Source organism: Gadus macrocephalus, chromosome 11, assembly GCF_031168955.1.
Source record: "Gadus macrocephalus chromosome 11, ASM3116895v1".
NCBI classification, from domain to species: Eukaryota; Metazoa; Chordata; class Actinopteri; order Gadiformes; family Gadidae; genus Gadus; species Gadus macrocephalus.
Genome location: NC_082392.1, coordinates 15,504,703 through 15,527,186, shown reverse-complemented (window position 1 = coordinate 15,527,186; position 22,484 = coordinate 15,504,703). Strand labels below are relative to the sequence as shown.

The following is a 22,484-nucleotide window of genomic DNA, read 5'->3' as shown; positions in this document are numbered from 1 at the left end:
CGGCTGCTTCTGACGGTGCATCTGACGGAGATGCTACCACCACCCCCGCCGCCGCTACCACCCCCTCCACCACCACCACCACCACCTCCTCCTCCTCCACCTCCGCAGGGGCTGTAGCTGCCGCCGCCGCTCCTGCTACTCCTGCCAAGACAGCCCCTCCCACTGCACTAGCCCCGCCCACTCCGGCCACCCTGCCCCCGCCAGCCTCTGCCACCTCTGACATGGACCTGTTCGGAGGTCAGTGGGGTCGTAGTTCAACAGATACAGACGTGACGGACACGGGCACAAAACCCATGCTACAGATGTTGTTCGCTCTCTGCCTGACTCCGCTATGTCCTCAGTTATAGGACAGGAAAGCATGAGATTGTGTTCTACTGGTATTTACTGCTTCCCATGTCAAGCTTAACCTTTTCGTAGGAATTAAATACTGGAAATACAATGGCGGTGAGTAGCCTAGTTTGTGAAGTGTTGACGTCATCAATTTCACCAATTACAGCAGTAATGGTGTTATTGTTATAATACGTTATAATAATATTAGAATGATAAAAATGCACCGCTGAAAAGGCCGGCGCTTGCCGTCAAAGAGAGATTTTATTATTTGCTTTGTTGTTCATCGCTGAACCCAGTTCGCCTTCTCTGTCACAAAGTACCATTTGTGACAATGATGAGTCCATCCCCATCTCCCCCTCCCTCCATGGCAACTTACAAGCTCATCGAATGCAGCATTATGCAGCCCCTGTCACTCTCCAAAAGAGTGACGCCCCGCCAGCCTAAGACCAGACAGATCTTATGAATTGATCCACATGGGCTGCATATTTCTTGTATTCTATGCTTTAATTTTCTCCCTCCTAACACAGACTTTTTTGTATTCGTTCATTGTTCCTCTTCGTTTTATGTGTTGTCCCTCGTGCGTCCATGCGTTTTCTATTTTCCATCCTTGCTCTTTTTATTTTCCTCATACTTAATCTCCTTCTGTCCAATGTCGCTGTGTACATTTTTCTTTTCGCGTTTCATTATGCATACCCCCTTTCAAACTCTCCACTTCCCCGCCAACTCCTTCTCCACCCACCGTCCGTCCACGCTCTCCTCCTCCGCGTCATCGCCACTCCTCCTCCTCCTCCTCCGAACCCCCCTTCTACCTCCTGCTCCTCCACCTCTATCTCCTGCTCCTCCACCCCACCTCCTCTTCCTTCTCCACTTTCACCCCCTCCTCCAATCATTCCCCTCCCCTCTTCAACCCCCACCTCCTCTTCCTCCTCCACCTTCCCCTCCTTCTCCCCGCTTCCACCTCCTCCATCTCCTCCCTCCTCCACCTCCTCCTCCTGCTCCTCCACCCTTACCTCCTCTTCCTTCTCCATCTTCCCCCCCCTCTTCCCATCATTCTCATTATCCTCCTCCACCTCCTCCTCCTCCTCCTCCACCTCCACCTCCCATCATTCTCCTCCTCCACCTCCTCCTCCTCCTCCCATCATTCTCCTCCTCCACCTCCTCCTCCTCCCATCATTCTCCTCCATCTCCTCCTCCTCCTCCTCCTCCCATCATTCTCCTCCTCCACCTCCTCCTCCTCCTCCTCCTCCTCCTCCTCCTCCTCCTCCTCCTGCTCCTCCTCCACCTCCTCCTCCTCCTCCTCCCCCTCCTCCTCCTCCTGCTCCACCTCCTCCTCCACCTATAGATGCATTTGCTCCCTCCCCAGGAGATGGTCCTGCAGCTGCGGCCGCCGGTCCTGCTGCCGATGCCTTCGGTGGATCTGGTGGGTGACAAAACAGCCAGTGTGTGTGTGTGTGTGTGTGTGTGTGTGTGTGTGTGTGTGTGTGTGTGTGTGTGTGTGTGTGTGTGTGTGTGGGTGTGTGTGTGTGTGTGTGTGTGTGGGTGTGTGTGTGTGTGTCTGTGTGTCTGTGTATGTGTGTGTTTGTGAGTCTGTCCGTCTGTGTCTGAGTGTATGAGTGGCAGGAGTCTGTTTTGTACCAGCTTTCTTTGCTTACATTTGAGGAAAACAGTGGGATCCTTTGCCCTGACTGTGTGTCCTGGCAGAAGGATACTGTTTCGTCCCAAAACACCCCCCGCCCCAATCCCTGCCCCCCCGATAGGGTCTGTCATGAATCCTCGCGCAGCCCCCCCCCCCCCCCCCCCCCCCCCCCCCCCCGCAGCCCCCACTCTGTGATTTACCAACATGAGACATTCACCTGGTGAACACGGAAACACAGTTTGCATGCTAATAGTTGTTATTAGTAGCTGCTGCTGACTGTTCCACACTCTCCTGGAGCTCCGCCTCCATCCGATACCAATGCTCGCCAGCCCCGAAGACGATGATAGGGATAATCATCGCTCAGGCCTTTTTCTTTATTTAAGGACAATGATTTGTGTCCTTTCTCTCTTTGACCTGGTTGTGTAAGTATGAGGGCAGGGCAGAGGAACCATCTTTTTTTTGTTCTTCTATAAATCAATAACAATTCATGTAACTCCTGTACATAACCCATGTCATAACGTGTGTAAGCCGGAATAACCACAAAGGTTACCGGGCTGCCTGTATCAAACACGCCTCCACATAAACTTTGTTCTGCAACCTGAGACAGTGTTCGTAATAGGAGAGCACTGCAGTAATTGAAATGGTCAAAATGTAAATGGGAATATTCGATTTGTAAAAGCTGGACTTCAGACAGAGCCTTTTGTTAAAAAAACGATTAACATTTGGTAATCAAAAGAGTGTGTGTCTGTGTGTGGGTGCGGCTGTGTGTGCGTGGGTCCGTGTGTGTATGTGTGTGTGAGTGCCTTTCTGTCTGTTCAAGCCTGTGGTTGCAGGACAGAAGTTAATGCGGGATGCAGCCTTTTACTTTACCTCCCAACTAACCCTGGATCGGGGGCTTTCCCTTTTTTAATTATATGATTGTTAATTATCCCCCCCCCACCCCCCTCCTCTGGTCATCATCCTTACCCTCCACCCTAACCCCCTACCAACCCCCACCTCCGTCCGCCTGAAGACCCCTTCGCCACGACCGAGGGCAGTGCCAGCATGGCCCCGGAGATGGACCTGTTCGCCATGAGGCCTTCGGACCCCCCGTCCGCGGAGACCCCCGCCACGCCCACCGCCGTCGCCACCGTGGTCGTCACCCCCGCCCCCAGTGAGGCGCCGGCCCCCGCAGCGGCCCCCACCCCTTCTTTATCTTCTTCTTCTTCCTCCTCTACCACCACCTCCACCACCACCACCACCACCACCACCACCACCGCTAGTCACAACACCACCACAGAGTCTGCAGCAGCACCCGCTCTAGATATCTTTGGTGGTAAAGTCGCTCTCCCGCTCTCTCTCTCTCTCTCTTTCTCTCTCTCTTGCTCTCATTAAGCCTCTCGCTCTGCATTGCCCTGCATTTTGACTATGACCATGACATGGTGATGATGCTGATGATGATGATTATGTTAACCCGCATACCCAAATCCCTACATTTCTGTTTTGATTTGAGTTTCTGTCATGATCACTTGAATTGGCCACATGACGGCAACTGAATCCCATCAGTTTGACCTTGTCTAAAAAGAATCCAATGATTTGAAATATTCTGAAAATATTCACACATTGTTCAAGCCACCATGAGTATTAACGGTGGGACACATCGGTGCCACAGACATGGTCAGTTATTGCGACACTTTCCTATATCCTACCTTTGTGACGTATATCCTATCCAAAGACGTGACACAACCTAATTTGATTGGTCGCGTGATAACTAACAAACTAACACACACGCCGTCCAACGTTTGGGCGAAGAAAGAAGCTGTTGTCTCGCACAACAGTTGACCAATAACACGCTAACATGCTTTCTTCGCCTCTGACTTCTGGATGGTGTGGTTGTAGAGGACTGCTAGCTGCTAGCGGTAGTTTGTAGTGCTTCGCCTGAGCCTGTGCATCGCTTAAAGGGAATACCACTCAGTTTCAAGAGCCATGTGTAATACTGCTTATTTTGTGTCACTATAACTTAGAAATGAGAAAAAAAAAATACATTTCAGTGACACCATGACAAGCTATTAATGCGTGACTAGTGTGACAAGCTATTCAACCTTTTTATGCTTGATCAAATTGACTTTGATATCAGTAATATCTTTAAATGATTGCTCGGTGGGCCTCATGGCATCCAATGAAATTTAGTGGTTTCCTTCTCTTTAACTGATGCTCCCTTATTTTCTCACCACTATAAATGAATCCTTGCACCTCAGACAAAGACAGAGAGAGTTTTTAGTTCATATATGCATTCCTTTCCATCCGTCTATTTTTCTTACTTATTCATCATGTCCTGAATGCACTTGGCCTGGGAATCTGACCTGTGTGTCTTTGTTTGTAGATATGTTTGATTCTATGCCTGAGCAAAGCCCGAGCGCTGAATCCAAAGCTGCTACCACACCTAGCGTAGACCTGTTTGGTTCAGGTACAGGAGCCCATGTCCACCACCTTTCTGTACCTCATGTTCTTGCTCTCACTCTTTTGTTCGCACTTGGTCTTTACCTGCTCCACTCTTTCTCTGACTCTTTTCTTCTGTAGTGCAATCTATCTCTCTTTTCCACTTTATTTTGCTCTCTCTCTCTCTCTCTCTCTCTCTCTCTCTCTCGCTCTCTCGCTCTCTCTCACTCTCGCTCTCGCTCTCTCTTTCTCTAAGAGCAACCCTCCCCTATCGTCCATCGGTCCCTGGACCTTCACTGCTCCCTGTCATCTCTCAAGTCGTTTGTTAGTCGTGGCGGCATGTGTCTTGATCCGTCCATCGTGGTATGACAACTGTGACTGCACGCCAAACCCTTCCCCTTCCCCTCCCCCACACAGCCACTAGGAGCAACTTCTCCAGTCTGTGCTTCTATCGATCTCTCTCTCTCTCTCTCTCCTTTCTGTTTGTCTCTGTCTCTATTTGTTCCCCTGTCTCTGTCTCTTCCTCTCTCTGTCTCTGTTTCTGTCCCTCTGTCTCTGTCTATCTCTCTTTTCTGTCTCTCTCGTTCCCTATCTGTCTCTCTGTCTTTCCCTGGCTCTCTTACTCTCTCTTTATTTTCTGTTTCTCTCTCTGTCTCTCTCTGTCTCTTTCCCCTCTCTGTCCCTCTTTCTGTCTCTGTATCTCTCTATCCATATAACTCTCTCCTCTCTGTTGATCTCTCTCTATGTCTAACTCTCTCTCTGTCTCAATCTCTTGTTGTCTCTGTCCCCCCGTGTCCCACTGTCTACGCTAACGCCTTTACTATGCTTCCACCTTTTCTTTCTCCTCCTCTTACTCTTCCTCCTCCTATGCTGCTGCTGCTCCTCCCTTGCACTGCCACTGCCTGTCCTTCGCTGGCTGCTGTAGACCTCCCTGCCGTGTCTCGCGGGCCTTCTCCTCTGCCCGAGGAGCCCGCTCTGGCTGGGGACATCGTGACGGGTGAGTTTAGGTCTCTGCTTCCTCCCCTACTACTCCCCTACTACTCCCCCCCCCCCCCCCCTTCCTCCTTCTGCACACTGCAAGGGGGGGCTTACCCGGACGTTAAGGCCTGGCATGGCGGATCTCTGTGTTTAGGTTTAGTCCTCGGTGCGTGCGGTTGTCCGGATCACGTCAGGCGTGTCGGAGTAGCGTGCTTGTGTAGCACAGAGAGGCATGCCTTCCTCTTTTGTGACCTCCTGTCTGAGCAGGATGCCTTTCCTTTGCTCTCGGCTTGTTCTAACAAGAGAGGACACAAATGAATCCGTCCACTTGAATGAACGTGGATTTGTCTTGTTCTGAGTAATCCTTACCGCTCTATCCTTCTACCTGTCTCGTCATCTTCTGGGTCTCGGGCTCCAGATACCTTCTCCTCCTCCTCCTCTCCTACTACTGCTGCAGCTCCTGCAGCCTCTCCTGCTCCAGCTCCACTGCCAGACGTCCCCTCTCCACCCAAAGCAGAGCCAGCAGCCGTCATTGACTTGCTGGGTACTGGCACTGACGAGAAGTCAAATGACCTCGGAGCCAATCGGATGCATACAATCATATGCAGATACACATGGATATTAACACGCACACATGCACTCAAACACAGAATTACTCACAAAGCCTTGATCCTCCATTTTATCTATTCTCCTCCATTATTTGTTTCTTAACCGTTATATTGATAATTTCACCTTTCTCTACGCTTCTACAACTTGTATTGTTCTCCTATCGGTAGTGTGGCTGTTAGGACCGGAACAGGTACTCCATCACCAGGGATGATGTTGATGTCATTGAAGGTAGTGTCCTCACCGCCCCTTAGGTAGATCCCTGTAGTATATAGAGAGATAATAGAGTGTAATTTAGACAGGAGCAGATCAGCTCGTAGATAGCTTCCTATAGTAAGAGAACAGAGCGGAGTTTAGACATTAGAAGTACAGGTCATTTATAGTATAGGACGATATCACATGATGTCTCGCACATTCCAAGCCACCATCTTGGTATGTTTTCACCACTATTACAACAATGACAACAACATGGCTGCTTGGTCATTCTAGAATGTTTGGTCAAGATTCCCATGACCGCGGGCTTGAACTTCCTTTATGGCACTTCAGGTCACATGATTGAAACTTTCCTCTACTGTGCGGAGTGGCTGTGTGTGGTACTGGCTACACAGTACAACAACACACCCTGTGCGACCTGGTGTTCCCCCTCACTTGTCCCAGTGGGAAAGTCCCGAGGCTGACTGCTTCTAAACCCCATTTCTCCCTCCATGCGGCCCTCTGGCGAACGGGACGACCCTGACAGATGACTTCAGCGGTCCCAGCGACGCAGCACCCAGCTCAGCAACCACTGGCCCTGTGGAAGCTATGGACCTGCTGGGAGGTGTGTGTTTCTGTCAGTCTGGTGCTCCTTCTCAGCCGTCAGTCTGCGATTGCGTACTTTTTGACTTTTTACCGGTTGTGGTTTTACTGTAAACGTGAGCCTGCTACGCTTGCGTGTCTGATTCATTTTCAGAATGTGTTGTAATTAAAGTTTGGATCGCTCAAACATCACGTGGAACACAAATTGGAGCCCTCATCGTAATCTGGTTGCAGTACAGTTGAAGTACCTTTCTATTACAGTTGCTTATTAGCCGGGATATGTCATTTTTAATCCCAAATCCTCATGTAATACTTTGTTATCATCGTTATAAGTTATAATATGTTAGGATACTCATTTATTTTACCCTATTACTGACTGTAATTCATTGCTTTTTCAGATTTGATTTCTCAACCTTTCTGATTGAAGCCTGTCTGTTATTTAATGTTATATATTACTGTATTTATTGATGTATATTTCTATTGGCTTCACCCAGGACTGATCTCCCCCAGTCTGGCGCCAACAGCTGCCCCGGCCCTCACCCTAGCCCCGGCCCTGGCTCCGGCCCTGGCCCCCCTCCAGAACGACCTCCTGGAGTCTGGTTTTGAGGCCCTGGGCTCCCTGCCTTCCCCCACGCCCCCGATGCCAGCTTCAGTTCCCGTGGTCCCCATCATGGTACCTGCAGCTACCATGGAGCCCACGATGGCTCCAGCGCCCTCTGGTGGCTTTGATGCGTCGAGTAAGTGTAGGATTTATGAGCGTGACATTTTTTTCTTTTTTATTCTGTTACAACACCTTTGTGGCACAATATGTAGAATAGCATTACATTTATTCAGTCCAATGTTGTATTCAGTCCAAAGTCATTAAAGCATTTCTATTTTTAAATGTGTTTTACATCTGTGAATTGGTTTGGAAAGTAAGCCGAGCGGTTCTGGCGCTTTGTCTTAGCCGTGGTCTGTTAGCCTAGCGGTTCTGGCGCTTTGTCTTAGCCGTGGTTTGTTAGCCTAGCGGTTCTGGCGCTTTGTCATAGCTGTGGTCTGTTAGCCTAGCGGTTCGGTTGCTCTGCTCTTGACTCACTGCATTTTTTCTTTGCGCATGAGTGGTGCGAGGGGTCCTCGTTACCTCAGAGCATGGCAAGCCACGGTCACTGACCACGGTCACTGACCACGGTCACTGACCACGGTCACAGCAAGCTAACGCCTTACTGCTGCTGCCTCCCTTTAGTCGCAAACGTTCTCCCCATCTCTCTGGCTTTCTACATCGCTTTCACTCCATTGCTTTCTCATTCCCTCAATCACTTTCTCTCAATCGCTCTCCATCCATCTCTCTCACTCTGTCTCTATAGAATTGATCCATAATTCTAGCCCTCGCAATTCCATTCTCTCCTGATCTACGGATCTGTCGATCAACTCTTTCTCCCCCTTCTTGCTGGCCAACAAACTGCCAGCTCTGCTTATTTTCTTGCTCCACATATGTAACTCAAATCTGCCTTTCTTCCTCTTCTTCTTCTTCTTCTTCTTCTTCTTCTTCATCTTCTGCTGCTGCAACCCCCCCACGTACACCCACCACCACTCACTCCCTCCCCTCTGTTCTGTCTCTCTGCTGAGGGCTTTCTGCTTGCTTGCTTACTTCTAATATATAATGGGTGAGTTTCTATGCCCCCCCCAGCCCCCCAAACGCTATGGAACGTGCAGCATGGGTACTTTAAGCTAGACCACACACAGACACACATACGGAACCACATTCCTTTTAAGCAAGTATTTGTAGCCCTGTTTGGCATGTATGACTGCATTCCCCTCCCTTCCTTCAGATGCATGAGACAGGCTGCACTGCTCTTCCTCATTTGCCCCCCAACCTATTCAGGGAATGACTCACAGATTGAATCGTGCTCTCTCATGGATACCAGACAAATGGCATTGCAGTCATTTTTTGTGTGTCCCCCCCTTCCCTCATGTAAATGCTGCATGCAGTGTGTAGCCGACTCGGTGGGGCTGTGTAGCGTGGACATTTGACCCCCTTACCAAAAGCGCAGCCTGGTCCTACCCCTGTTCTACCCTGCTTACAGGACCAATCAGTCTGGGGGATGGAACCATCGTAGCTGTTTCTCCTGGCTTCACTAAATCAGTTATCTACCGATATAATTGTCTACATTTATGTATGAATGTCAGTCTGAGAATTAGTGGACAATAGGACAGCGAATTACAATTCAAGTACTTTACGAAACGACTTATTAAAAAAGACAAAAGTGCCACTGAGGTTGTATACTCTCAAGACTGGCGCATGCATGTTAAATGCCCGCTCAGGCTAAATGCGCTAAAGAGTAATAACATTGGTAAAAGAGGTCTTGGTGAAGCCTTGAGCGATGGTTTCAATGGTATAATCTGCAAGACCGGTGTTGTTCTTTATAGGGGTTACTTCTCTGTACCTCCATGCCTCCTTGTATTTCATGCTTGTCCTTCCTGTCCTCCTAAGTGTTTGGTGGAATAGGTGACCTGCTGATGCCCGCCATAACACCCCAGAGCACCGGGGGCAGCACCGGGGGTGGGAGCGTGTCAGGCAGCCTCGGGACCCCCGTCTCGGGCATGGGCATGGGCATGGGCATGGGCATGGGCATGGGCATGGCGGCGGCCCCCCCACCGACGCCTCCACCTACTAAAACCATCGTAGGGGACCTGGACTCGTCCCTGGCCAACCTTGTGGGAGGTAGGCAGTGTGGATGACCTGGGGGTAGGCAGTGTGGAGGACCTGGGGGTAGGCAGTGTGGGTGACCTGGGGGTAGGCAGTGTGGGTGACCTGGGGGTAGGCAGTGTGGGTGACCTGGGGGTAGGCAGTGTGGGTGACCTGGGGGTAGGCAGTGTGGGTGACCTGGGGGTAGGCAGTGTGGGTGACCTGGGGGTAGGCAGTGTGGAGGACCTGGGGGTAGGCAGTGTGGAGGACCTGGGGGTAGGCAGTGTGGAGGACCTGGGGGTAGGCAGTGTGGAGGACCTGGGGGTAGGCAGTGTGGGTGACCTGGGGGTAGGCAGTGTGGAGGACCTGGGGGTAGGCAGTGTGGAGGACCTGGGGGTAGGCAGTGTGGAGGACCTGGGGGTAGGCAGTGTGGAGGACCTGGGGGTAGGCAGTGTGGAGGACCTGGGGGTAGGCAGTGTGGGTGACCTTGGGGTAGGCAGTGTGGGTGACCTGGGGGTAGGCAGTGTGGAGGACCTGGGGGTAGGCAGTGTGGGTGACCTGGGGGTAGGCAGTGTGGGTGACCTGGGGGTAGGCAGTGTGGAGGACCTGGGGGTAGGCAGTGTGGAGGACCTGGGGGTAGGCAGTGTGGAGGACCTGGGGGTAGGCAGTGTGGAGGACCTGGGGGTAGGCAGTGTGGAGAGGCAGTAATGGGAAATGTAACTGATATGTAACTGAAATAAACCAACAAACAAAACCACAGTTGGCCAGTTGTTGGTTGTCTTCGGTTGATCCCTGTTTCTATTTTTTATTATGCAGACCTCGGAATGAAGAAAAGGTAAGTTAATGTGTTGTTTTGTGTGTGTTTTTTCGATTTTTTGATCAAGTAGCTTTGGTTATTAATGGAATTATATACTGTAATCATTTCAATGCAACTACCCTGTGTTTTATTGGACCTTTGATGAAAACAAATCTGGAATCTTGTACACAGTGATCCATAGCTCCTTGATGTACAGTAAGGCTCCACCATTTGACACAGCTTGGCTAACTGGTTCTCCTTCCAGGGACCCAAACAGTGAGAAGAAACTCACAGGAGGGGCCAACTGGACCCCCAAGGTAGCCCCTTCCAGCTGGGGTACACCTGCAGCCCCGTTGGTATGAGCCTGCATTTCACTCTAGATATTATTCATAGTGGATAGTAACATTTTAGTTGTTGTTGTTTTTTTTTCTGTAGTGACAATCTTTTTTTTTAGATATCATTTTTTTTAGAAAAACCTAATTTAAATGTTTCATGGTTTCACGCCATAATGAAAGAACATAATAATTAAATAATTACCGGGGTATTTTAGAAAAGTAGTCTGAATGTAGTCTGTATTTTAAAATGGAGTATTGTTAATGTCTCTTCTTCCTTGGAATCCTAGGCCGGTGCCACCTCTGCAGCGCCCCCTGCTGGAGCCATGGGGCCACCGCTTGGCTCACAGCCTGGTTATGGCATGGTGAGCATTTATGATATGATGAAGCATTTTTGTAAACCATAACCAGAGGTTCTTCCTGCCTTCAACACATGTTTTGCCTTCATCAGTGTTGTAAATCACTATGAATGAGATAGGATGCATGCTCTTTTACAATTTTTTTGTGTTTTTTCTCCTCACTGATAAATTGTATGATATATGTGTCGGCCAAATGATAGAATGTTAATTCGTTTTTTGTATGCATTCAGTATCTTTATCAAAGTTACAATTCCTAGCCTCCTCAGGGCAACTCTTTGGCGCCCCCTTGTGGAAATGGGCCAACTGCTCTAGAGTTTCTGTAGCTGAAAGTCTGATGGTTTCTGTTCTTCCGCTCCAGCCCATGATGGGTCAGCCGATGATGGGCCAGCCCATGATGAGACCACCCTTCACTGGCATGGCCTCGGCACCAGGGGCTCCGGTAAAACACACACACACACACACACACACACACACACACACACACACACACACACACACACACACACACACACACACACACACACACACACACACACACACACACACACATATATACACATACACATACCATGCACATACACACACACACACACACACACACACACACACACACAGACACAGACACAGACACAGACACACACACACACACATACACACCCACTACATGTAACGGCCTACATATACACTACAGATTTTATAGGACTTTACACAGTGCAGTTATATTATACATAGTGTGTATTTTGTATTGATCATAACCACTAGTCTGCTCTCTCTATCAAGCAGATTTCTCAAGGACCTGCCGGCCAAAGTCCCAAGAAACCCAAGGACCCTCTGGCAGAACTGGACCTCAAAGACTTCTTATAAAGCCCCAGGTGGGTGCTGAGCACAGTCAGGACCTTTGGTTTTCAACAGAAGATAATAAGAATAATAAAGGTCATGTAGAGAAGATTTGAAAAGAGAGAGGGCCGAAAAGAGTTAGCAAGTTTTGGAAGGCAACCCCACCCCAAAGAACACCTCTCCACTCTCAGATAGGGAGAACTTCTAACGGAGCATGCACTCACTAATAGCCGATGGATTGCTACGGCATTTCTACGGCGTTTCACTCAAATAACAAATCTCACCTAGACCACCTTTAAATCAACAGTATGAATGACTTTATCTCTCCCTCTCTCTTTTAGATACTGCTGTTTGGGGAGCAGACTGAGCTCTCATCCCGTTTGCCGGGTGTCGCCGTTAATCCCAAGATACCAGAGACCCCCCCCCAACATCCCCTTTAGCTTCTTAAAACCCCTTTTCTTCATCCCCGGCCCGGTATCCCCCTGACCCCAGCCCTACCCCTCCCTCATTCCAGTGTGATGTCGTAGCACAAAATGTGAAAGTGAACACTAGCGGTTTATCTATATATAAAAGATGGAGAAAAAAATACTAAACTACAAGCGTGTGCTTATGTCAATGTAATAATCCTTGGTCTAAGCCAAAGCTGAGAAAACACAGAAAAAATATATACAAAAGTAACTGAGAGAAGGTTAAGGAGTGTGTGTTTTCTGATTCTTCGTTACCAGTGTTTGCCGTTTGAATTTGGTTCGGATGTGCGTCATGTGTCCTAAACCCCTCCCATAATCCCGTCTAACTGCGTACTTTGCGAATGTGAGGGCAACTCATTTCCTTCTCCTGCTCTTCTTGGGCAATGGTAAAAAAAACGGAAAAAAAAACTCACATTAGTTTGGAAACAAACAGAAGAACAGACAAACAAACAAAACGTGTAGTGTGTCGTTTACAAAAGGGTCTTTTTTGATGTACATACATTTCTCTGACAAATGTAAGGATTGTGTCTGTATTCTGTATGTCTGTGGAGAAGAAATATACATGTGATCCGATAGGAATTTATGAAATCTTGTGAGAATTATCTGATTTTCTGTCATTGTTTGGGAGAATTAAGTGACAAATATGAATCCTGATAGATGGTATCTGTATAGTAAGAAACATTTATGGGCTTCTAAAGCTAATTGTACAAGATAATTGTATGTTTCATCCATTTGTTATTTTTCATCCACAGCCTTTAAAATGTTTCGGTCAATATTGTGCTCCATGATTTGTCGTGTCTTTTTTTTAGTATCACATATTGTTAATATTCACTAACATTGGTATTTATCCTCAACATATTTCCTCAACATATAATCTCTTCAAAACAATATAGAATAACTCATTCACACCGGTCAATTGGATCACGGTTGCCATGTGAACAACTGACCCGTGTGACTCATCTACACTCACACACAACTTGCCATTTTTGATACTGTCCATGACATCGTTTTTGTTTTATCCATAACCATTGTATGTGCTTTAAAGAAAAATGGCTCTTAACTGGTCATGGTGCGTGTGATTGGATGCGTTGAAGAAAGGACACAGCAGATTGATGAGCCATCAGGTACCCCTTTCCTTTTCTACATGTTTCTTTGAACCCCCTGGTCCTGCTTCTGTCCAGCCGTCGTCAGTAACAGTGAACCACCAGTGAAACGCTGTGTATTGTGGGACTCTTCGGGAGGGGGTAGGGGCTTCAAACGAATCATTCTCATGCACAGTGTGTCCTAGTTCCATGAACTTTTCAACTAGACCCAACTTTGTTCTTGGCGTTGACCTGTGTTTGAATGGCTGTGTATTACCAGCGAGTACCAAGTCCTGTGGTGTATACCTCTTTATATACCCCCGTCAATATAAACATTTGTGTGCGTATTGTTGTGTAACTTCAATGGACCATTTTAGCAACTGGTGGGAAGACAATTGGATGACTAAATGGTGGGATGAAAAAATGCTATTTTTATGTTGTTTCATTTTGTTTATTTTATTTACGATGGCCCTACCCAGTGCATGTAAGCCCTATGAAATGCAATAAACCCGATGACGGAACAAACTGCCCACGGATGCTCACTATTCCTAATGACAATTTAGTCCGAAATCTGATTTTCATCTCACATGCTAAGTAGGGAAGTTCCTTAAAGGCTACCTATAAGGAACCAAGTTCAATGAGAGTCCCTTTGCGACATACAGGATGGGAACCACATTCTGACCGAATAAATCTGACTCATGTTTTTGCGGGTTCGGGCCGAGGGGTCACGTAGACGGGCCACAACTGATTTTATATAATAAGAATTCTGGTTTTATTCTCAGAATTCCGGGTTTATTCTCAGAATTCTGATTATAAACTCAGAACTCAAAAAAGAAAATCACTTGTGGCCCTAATCCCCTTCCGTGCACACAATTAATTATCAATTACACAATTAAATTGATTAATCTGCAATATTTGTTAAAAAAAAATAAAAAAGGTAACGGAAGCAGGTTCAAGTGACTGGCATGAAAGATCCAACCATTACATAATATGAAATAATGCATGGCTATTAAAGAATGTAGGCCTACTGTAGCAAAAAAACTCAAGCCACTAAAAGCTGCAAATGGAAAAACGTACACAGTGACGTTTTAGATTAGTAGTAAGAGGTTGTTTGCTTTCAATTGCAACAAGTGGAATAACCAGCCAGAGGTATATTTAATTTGCTGAGCAATGCTTTGCAATTTATTTGAAATGAGAATAGAAAATATTAATTTGAGACGAGAAGAGGAGATGAAAGAGGGAGACAGGAGTTCAAAGAGATGCTAAAAGTCGCCATCTTGTTCATAGATAAAAGGCTGCATTGTCCTGCAATCCTTTGTGCATAGAATGTCAACAAAACATTGAATTTCATAATATACCGAATTACCATGAATAAATATAGAACTTTGACGTTAGGCAAGAAGGTGTTCATAAACACACAAAGTAACACGCTATATTGTAATCTTGGTTTAATGGTTGGTCTGTTTCACTCTGCATCAACACTGTTAGGAAATCAAAATGAATTATGGAACTTCATTGAAGAATATCTTAAGCCTATACAATACAGGAGTTGAAATTTAACACACACTGGGATTTTTTTTAAATTTGACCATAGGATTTAGTTTAACTATATACCTAATACGGCAATCTAAAAAGTTGATGTGAAAATTGAGTTTTACAGTGCTGTGTGACAAACCTCCACATGAGGGAGCCAAAATGTAAATATTATCTGACAAGTCTACTCAAGTACACTCTCCCCAAAACAAAAAACAAATAAACTAAACATTAGCACCATTTATCTTGATAAGCACCACTGAAACAACAATGAATCCACAATTCACCTCTTTGCAGGAGCAGAGACTAAGTGATGAGTTTCATGCCATAACCGGTCTGGGAATATTTACTTAATTATTTGGAAAGAAATATAAATGATGGTCTCAAAGGTGGTTGACAAACAAAAACGGATAAAACAAACAAAGAAGAGAAAAATATGCTTAAAGCTAGATATACAGAAAACACTGGACTTCGAGTATAAAAAATCATCATAAAAACGTTTCTCTTTTCAATATTTTAATATAGTAAATTTATAAGAAAAAATACTTTTTCCTGGGTCTTGTTGTGTTGTCTTGTGTTAAGGCCGATGCATTTGCTTTGTATGAATTATGCTCCCCACCAAAAAAATTCAGAATAGTAAAACTTTTATTGGAAACATTGCTGTTATGTGAGGATTTGCCAATATAGAGCAATTTATAACATTTAAATATATACATTTTTTAAAAAAGGCACCTAATTTATCTGTAAATACATAATAATGATATTTTGTTTTTTTTGTTTGTTTAAATAAATTAGAAGAGCTGCTAAGCCTTAGCACCCGTTGAGTTTGCAAGTTCCTGGTATTGTCAACATGGAGTCTTTGCGGCTTTGTGTCTGTGAAGGGATGCATGTGTGAATGTAAGTGCATATGTGTTTGTATTTGGGACTCTTTATTTTTCTGAATGTCGGTCTGTAGATGCCGTGGGTTGTCTGCTTGCATGTGCTACACGCATACAGGTTTCTGTGACATATTGATATTGATACCGTAAATTAGTGTGACAAATACCCTTTTCAGCTGAGGGAGTTTAGATTGACAGTAAAGTGACCTAGCACTGCTTTCTTTATGAGTGCTCCGATCGTAGTGAGATGTCTGGTGAATGGTTTTTGAGGCGTGTTTGTGTTTGTGTTTGTCTCTGTATACGTATTTGTAAGTTTGTGTTTGTTTGTTTGCATGTGTGTTTCCTGAATATGTGTCTGTGTTTAATTTTGAGTGTGTGTGTGTGTGTGTGTGTGTGTGTGTGTGTGTGTGTGTGTGTGTGTGTGTGTGTGTGTGTGTGTGTGTGTGTGTGTGTGTGTGTGTGTGTGTCTGTGTGTCTGTGTGTTTGTGTGTCTGTATGTATGTGTGTGTAAGAGTGTTTGTAAATGTGTGTGTGTACATGTGTATCTGGGCAATGTGTGTGTCCTTAGGCGGCCCGGCACTGGCTGGAGTCCCCGTGCACCCAGTAGCAGATCTGGGCATACTTGAGCGGTGTAATCCTCACGGCCACGTTGAAGTCCTGCTGCTGCCCGTTCCCGTTGGCGTCCACCAAACGGTGGCCCGTGAACACCCCGATGATCTTCCTCTTCCACCTCTTCTTGCCGGGCTCCTTGAGGCGGACGTAGACCCCGGAGCCGCTGGAGCCCGCCTCGGCGTCGCAGTACTGGTACAGCAGGTCCTTGGACTCCTCCGACACTGAGCAGAACCGGTACACCAGGTTGCCGGGCCGATCGTCGTCGAAGCCTGAGAAGTGGATCCTGCTGGCCGGGAGCTTCTTCACCGAGGGCACCACGCCCAGATCCATGTGCTTCACCTTCTGGGCCTTCTTCAGCTCCAGGACCGCGTAGTCGTAGTCTGCCGCAACCCCCTCGGACGTGCCTCCTTTGAACCAGCCCTTGGGGACCTGAGTCTGCTTGACCCGGGTCCACTTGAACGAGGGCTTGTCCGCCTTGTCGGCGCTGCGGCGACTGCGGCTCTTCCTCCCCTTCCCCTTTCCCTTCTTCCCCTTCTCTTGGTTCTCCTCGGGCTGCTCCTCGTCTTTGCCCTCCTCCTCCTTCCTCCTCTTGCCCTTCCCTCCTCGTCCTCCTTTTCCCTTGCCTCCCTTCCCTCTCCTGGACTTCTCCTTCAGGATGCCCACCCTGAGCTTCTGCGCCCCGCTGAGGTAGTCCCGCCCGTCGTGGATGCAGTGGGCCGCCGTCAGCACGTGCTTGGGCGACAGCAGGACCCCCGAGCAGCCGGTGGAGATCTTGACGGTGGTGGAGAAGGGGTACTTGGTGGAGTACAGCTTGTCGGCGATGGTGAAGCGGGTGTCCATGCCGTACACCTCGCGCTTGCGGCGGGACTTGGCCGAGGAGGCGGGTCGGGAGGAGGAGTTCCGGGCGGGGGCGTCGAGGCCCTGCACGCTGACGGAGGTCAGGGTGCGCGTGCCGTTCTCGTACACCGTCTCGTAGGAGAGGAACTGCTCCAGGTCCAGCAGCGAGGGCTCGGGGAGGCGCCGCTGGCACTCGATCCCGCAGGTGGCGCTCAGCTCCGCCTTGGGGCGGGCGGAGAAGCTGGGGCTACTGAGGGGCACCGTGCGCCTGGTCCTCACCAGGGGAAGCTCCCACTGTGGCCAGGTGTACTCATCTTCTGCTGGGGCTTGTTCTGCCAGCGAGGCTGCCACCACCGCAGCCAGCACTGCCAACGGGACCAGGAGGGACCGCGTTACGAGGCCCATTGTTAAGGTGGGCCTGGCTCTGAAATGAGGAAGGAAAAACAGCGGGGGTTGGAGGGGTTGACATTGTGACACACTGACACATAGTTTAGCTTTTCGCTTTTTACATTTCAGTATTTTGATTTCCAATATCATTATGGATTCATTATTTCTATATAATTCTGATCTGATCCTAATTATTTTTAATTGGATTGTTTACCGAGCAAGAAGTTTATTTGTCTGCTTCTGGGGCCTTCGAGCAGAGTAGCCTATGTCTTAAGTACTCTACGATTTTGGTCCACAAGAGGACGCTACACACCAGAGTAGAGTATACTGCACTATGGAGCTCGACACAACCAAAGGAAGCCCAGGGGGAGTCATCTACGCTCTCCCACAAATTAACCACAAGCCAGCCAAGCAAGTATCCTGCGGTTCCTGCTTAACCCTCGGCACGTTCCAGGCATGTTCTCCACCGGTCTGCTATATTGTCTTCTGCACAAAACCAGACGGCTGCCTTGCTTCCAAAAGGCCTATGGTTAAAAGTGAAACGATCATCACTTCTCTGGAAATGCATACATTAACTTTGCGGTTTGGAGAGGATTTATGAAGTGGTTCCCTGAGCTGTGGTCCGGGAACAGGGCAGAAGATGATCCCCTCGCTGGGCTGAGACAGTGGCTTGGAGCATTCTCCACAGCGGTTAACCTCCTCAGCAATGACCATCGTATCTGGTTTCTCAGCGCTGAGCAGCTTCCCGGCCGCATGGCCAGGCAATCAAAGCACAGTTTAGCTACAGTGAAACGTCAGCTCATGAGGACGTATCCTCTGATTGTGCCTGATGCGTTAAAGCATTACGCAGACTACAGAGAGCGAAGCTTCTCATTTTGTCTGTGTCTCCCGCATTGGTCAGCAATGGCCTGCCACTTAGCACACTGACCATTCTTAATAAAAAAAGTATAACAGCAAACCAAAACCACAATTAGAAACCATGGAAACTGTATAGCCTAAATCGTGGTACAATGTGGCGCCATGGAGTTGCTTAAGGGAGGACGAAGAAGACGTCACAGTAGCTGAATAGTGTGGGCTAGCCAGGGTTCACCGGCAGGACGCTGCCAGAGAAAACCATTCATGCTTCACCCCTAGAAAGACTGCCATCTGCCTCAGCATACCTGGGGAGCTTAGGGTCGACAATGCATTGTAGAAATACTATAGAACTAAAGGTAGTTAATGCATTATAGCAATACCATTGTTTAAGAATCCCATTTCAATTTTAAAACGTTTTCCCAATTACTGCTACATTTTTACGATTGCCACAGTGACAATAGCATATGTAAACAAGGCCTTCTATTACTTTAAGCTGCTACATCTGATACCCTTCCATGAGGAATCAAGCTGGTTTCCAAACCAAACTGGCAAGCCCATCCTAGATCCAAGAGATTTACCACACCATTAAGGGAATTTACAGAATCACCAACAGATGGCACTATAGTTCAATGTTCAATACTTTTTTTCAATAAAGCATCGTTAATCAATGCCTTGCAACACGCTGAATTCGTTAATAGTTTATAGGCCTATAGTCGTGCTGGACTTACTCAGTTAATCTAAACAGGACAGCATTTTAAGTGATTTGTTTGCCTGTTTTATCAATGTGGGTTAACAGAATAAAATATGTGTATCAATGTCTGCAAATCTCATCATCAAATATAATTGGTTATCCCTCATAAACTAGCATTATTGTATATTTAATTCAATGGACGCAATTGATCCTGAATTGTCTTCCATCGATTTTCTCCATTGATGCATATAATGAAAAACTGTTAATGTGTTGCTATATTATTCAAACTAAACGCAAGTTTGAATAATTGAATGAAGTTGATTCCAGGGAAATTTGTACAACATTTGATCTTAGTTTGTAAAAAATTGTCAATATTGACATTGGTACATTCCCTACTCATAAGACTGTCTCTGCAAACTATAGGCAAACTTTGCAAAATGTCCCTGAACTTATTCCATTCCAAAATAAGTAAGTCTTCAAAAGACAACCGTGGCCAGTATTGACAACGGGATTTTCTGCAAGAGAAAATCCTGCAAATATCCAAACATCCACCGAAAATTTCAATGCCAATCCAAAGAGATGGACCCTTTTCCCGCTGCTCTTCCAAGAAGTCGGACAACAAGAAGACCTCATCATACCTGCTTGCATCCGGTTGACGGATACGCCAAAATCCGCTCTCTATTGTTTGTCTTCAAAACAAAAATATTTCAGTTCGTTTTCAAGAAAGTAAAACAAAGTAGTACTGCATCCCAGACGTCCTGTGCTCGGTGCGGTGCTGATGCTGCCCTTCTCCTCAGTGCGTTGAAAAGAGGCTGGGAGAAGTCGCAGCCAGGACGGTCCGCCTGGGCTGCACTTGATGCTGAGGAAGGGAGGAGAGAGGGGGGGGGGGAGGGAAAGCTTTTTGAGCGAAAAAAGCTGTTCACAAATGGGTGGGACCAAACAATTTCACTGAAGGCTGAACTAGGCGAAGTCAGCGGCGCGCAACAGCCCATTTAGAAGTTAGGAGGTCCCCTCGTCGGCGCGCCCGTGGGCGCAAACAGGCAGGCACAAACGCACGTAAGCGCCTGTATTTTAGAGCTATTTGTGCTCGATGGCATTTTGAGGTCTTTCATTATTGTTCTGAAGGATTGAGTTGGTCCACAATATAGGCCATGTCCATTTTAGCTCCAACAAACACAGCCGTTTTAGTGTTTTGCATGCCCTGGGCCACAATAGACACGTGGGGAAAATAAACAACAAAAACCAGTGTCAATTGAGTATGAATTTTTATTTTATGATCGGAGGAAGAAAGTGTGTCATTTCATAAATACCGCTGTGTAGTATAACTTTTTTTCTTGCTGTATCGTGTTGTATTGGAACTCAACAATTGAGAATAACTGTTTTAAAGCCAACTGATAATATCCACAGCATGTTATGTCCCGTCTTGGCCGTTCCAGTCCGGACAAGCATCGCCAATCAGCATAGAACACATAGAACACAATGTGTTTAACACAGAGGCCAACATAAATACACAGTGTGATTCCCCCTGACCGTCTCAACCCAAATATATATTGAAAATAAATATGAGCCGTCACATGATCTTAGATGAAGTTGGCAGTGTTTTCATAAATATTTGGATCTTTATTGTTAGGGGACCAAATTCCATAAATCATGAAACGGGGTGACGCAATTTGTCTGTGCTTCTCAGTGGACTCACAGAGCACCAGAGCTCAATCCCAAGCCAGGGGCAGGGGGTGGGGTAGACGTTGGAAGTATGCATGTGTAATGAGGGAGAACGGCCGTCAGGGATGGAGGAGGGCGTGGAAGGAAGGGTGGGCTGTTGGTAACGACCCTGGACTCCGAGATGAGGTGGTCGATAACAGCCAGACATTTGGATACTGTTGGATTCATTTCTATTGAATCCACTCTCCGTCCCTTTGACGGATAACACAGCAGGAGGGGCTTGGGGGTTCACCAGGACACCTTGTTCAGTGATTGGTGCTCATCAACAGTGTCAAGTGCGCCTGGGGAGGAATAATGTAGCTTGGCTCCGCCCGAAGTACTTCCGCTTAATTTTCCTTTCCCTTCAGTCTGGAGCCGTTTCTCAATTCCTAGCACGCGTACTACGGACTCGATGACTTGCAAGCACGTACTTGGCAAGTCCGTACTTCAAGCACAGACTTGCGAGCACGCGAGTACCTGCAATTGGAACAGCAGCGGACTCGATGACGTCACCACCTCTGCTCGTCCGTTAACTGTGCTACGGCCTCATTTAGGCATATACTACTGAACAATATAAACAAATGATATAAAACAAAATCCCAGCCTCTTTCATTTTCAAATAGTATGTAAATATTCTGAATGAATAAAAATTGAAAAGATATGCGTGTCCTGTCATGTGTATGAGCTATACACACACGACTTTATATGTATTTATATATTATCTTATATTATTATTATTATATTATAAAAAAATATATATAAGTAAAGAGTAACTTAAGCTACAGTTGTGCGTCTTCTCCATATTGTCCGCCATCGTACTGCTGCGAGTGCGAAATGCATCCTGGGATTTATAGCGATTGCAAGCACACACGAGCCACCTCCGATGCATGCTCGGTGAAACGGCGAGATCGAGCACGCATCAAGAACACTTCCGGGTTTTACGACAGTACTCGCTTGATGCGTGCTTCGAATTGGAACAGTGCTCGGGCAACGACTGATGACGTTTCACGAGTCCACGAGCACGCACAAGTACGCGAATTGAGAAACGGCTTGGGTCTGCGGTATGTTAGTGGGTTTTCTCCGTCCAAATTGTGTGCGTCCAATCAGCAAACAGAGGGAGTGGCTCTGGCTGAGACGTTAAGGCCGTTTCTCAATTCGCGTACTTGTGCGTGCTCGTGTGCTCGTGGACTCGTGAAACGTCATCAGTCGTTGCCCGAGCACTGTTCCAATTCGAAGCACGCATCAAGCGAGTACTGTCGTAAAACCCGGAAGTGTTCTTGATGCGTGCTCGATCTCTCCGTTTCACCGAGCATGCATCGGAGGTGGCTCGTGTGTACTTGCAACCGCTATAAATCCAAGGATGCATTTCGCACTCGCAGCAGTACGATGGCGGACAATATGGAGAAGACGCACAACTGTAGCTTAAAGGTCCCATGACATGCTATTTTATGTATTCTTTAATATAGGTATTAGTGGGCAACTAACACAGTATTCAAAGACGTTCCCGAAATTCAGCCGTGGTGCAGAGTTACAGCCACTCCGAGCCAGTCGCACATTGAGCTTCCCCCAAATGCGCTGTTTTGGTGTCTGTAGCTATAGTGCAAATGAGGAGGAGCGAGGCGGGTCAAGGAGGAGGGTGGGGGTGTGGCCCTGAGCAGCTTGCAGCCACGGTACCACGCGCTCTGTTTA

At 47.2% G+C, this 22,484-nt stretch overlaps 2 protein-coding genes across 2 annotated transcripts in view; one reads left to right on the top strand and one right to left on the bottom strand.

Moving 5' to 3' along the window:
- The window catches only part of LOC132467545 (clathrin coat assembly protein AP180-like), a 15,064-nt gene extending 2,390 nt beyond the window's left edge, over nucleotides 1–12,674 (top strand). Inside the window, exons 4-18 of the mRNA XM_060064884.1 lie at nucleotides 1–237; nucleotides 1,673–1,750; nucleotides 2,979–3,281; nucleotides 4,329–4,412; nucleotides 5,310–5,381; nucleotides 5,781–5,906; nucleotides 6,708–6,785; nucleotides 7,258–7,500; nucleotides 9,234–9,464; nucleotides 10,245–10,263; nucleotides 10,490–10,580; nucleotides 10,847–10,921; nucleotides 11,274–11,354; nucleotides 11,696–11,787; nucleotides 12,094–12,674. The exon at nucleotides 1–237 is cut by the window's left edge and continues 9 nt beyond it. Coding sequence (XP_059920867.1) covers nucleotides 1–237; nucleotides 1,673–1,750; nucleotides 2,979–3,281; nucleotides 4,329–4,412; nucleotides 5,310–5,381; nucleotides 5,781–5,906; nucleotides 6,708–6,785; nucleotides 7,258–7,500; nucleotides 9,234–9,464; nucleotides 10,245–10,263; nucleotides 10,490–10,580; nucleotides 10,847–10,921; nucleotides 11,274–11,354; nucleotides 11,696–11,779 — 1,802 coding nt within the window. The 3' untranslated portion in view covers nucleotides 11,780–11,787; nucleotides 12,094–12,674. The remainder of the gene's footprint in view (nucleotides 238–1,672; nucleotides 1,751–2,978; nucleotides 3,282–4,328; nucleotides 4,413–5,309; nucleotides 5,382–5,780; nucleotides 5,907–6,707; nucleotides 6,786–7,257; nucleotides 7,501–9,233; nucleotides 9,465–10,244; nucleotides 10,264–10,489; nucleotides 10,581–10,846; nucleotides 10,922–11,273; nucleotides 11,355–11,695; nucleotides 11,788–12,093) is intronic.
- A 1,777-nt stretch (nucleotides 12,675–14,451) lies between these two features.
- Nucleotides 14,452–19,961, bottom strand: prss35 (serine protease 35). The gene is made up of 2 exons (XM_060064885.1): nucleotides 19,733–19,961; nucleotides 14,452–17,585 (listed from the first exon to the last, which is right to left on the bottom strand). Exon 2 carries the CDS (start codon nucleotides 17,564–17,566, stop codon nucleotides 16,277–16,279), a length of 1,290 nt encoding a protein of 429 aa, XP_059920868.1. The 5' UTR covers nucleotides 17,567–17,585; nucleotides 19,733–19,961; the 3' UTR covers nucleotides 14,452–16,276.
- Between the last annotated feature and the right edge of the window lie 2,523 nt (nucleotides 19,962–22,484).

Bases quoted from the DNA above. Each gene is read 5' to 3' on its own strand.
- prss35 (XM_060064885.1), bottom strand. From the start codon at position 17,566: ATGGGCCTCGTAACGCGGTCCCTCCTGGTCCCGTTGGCAGTGCTGGCT.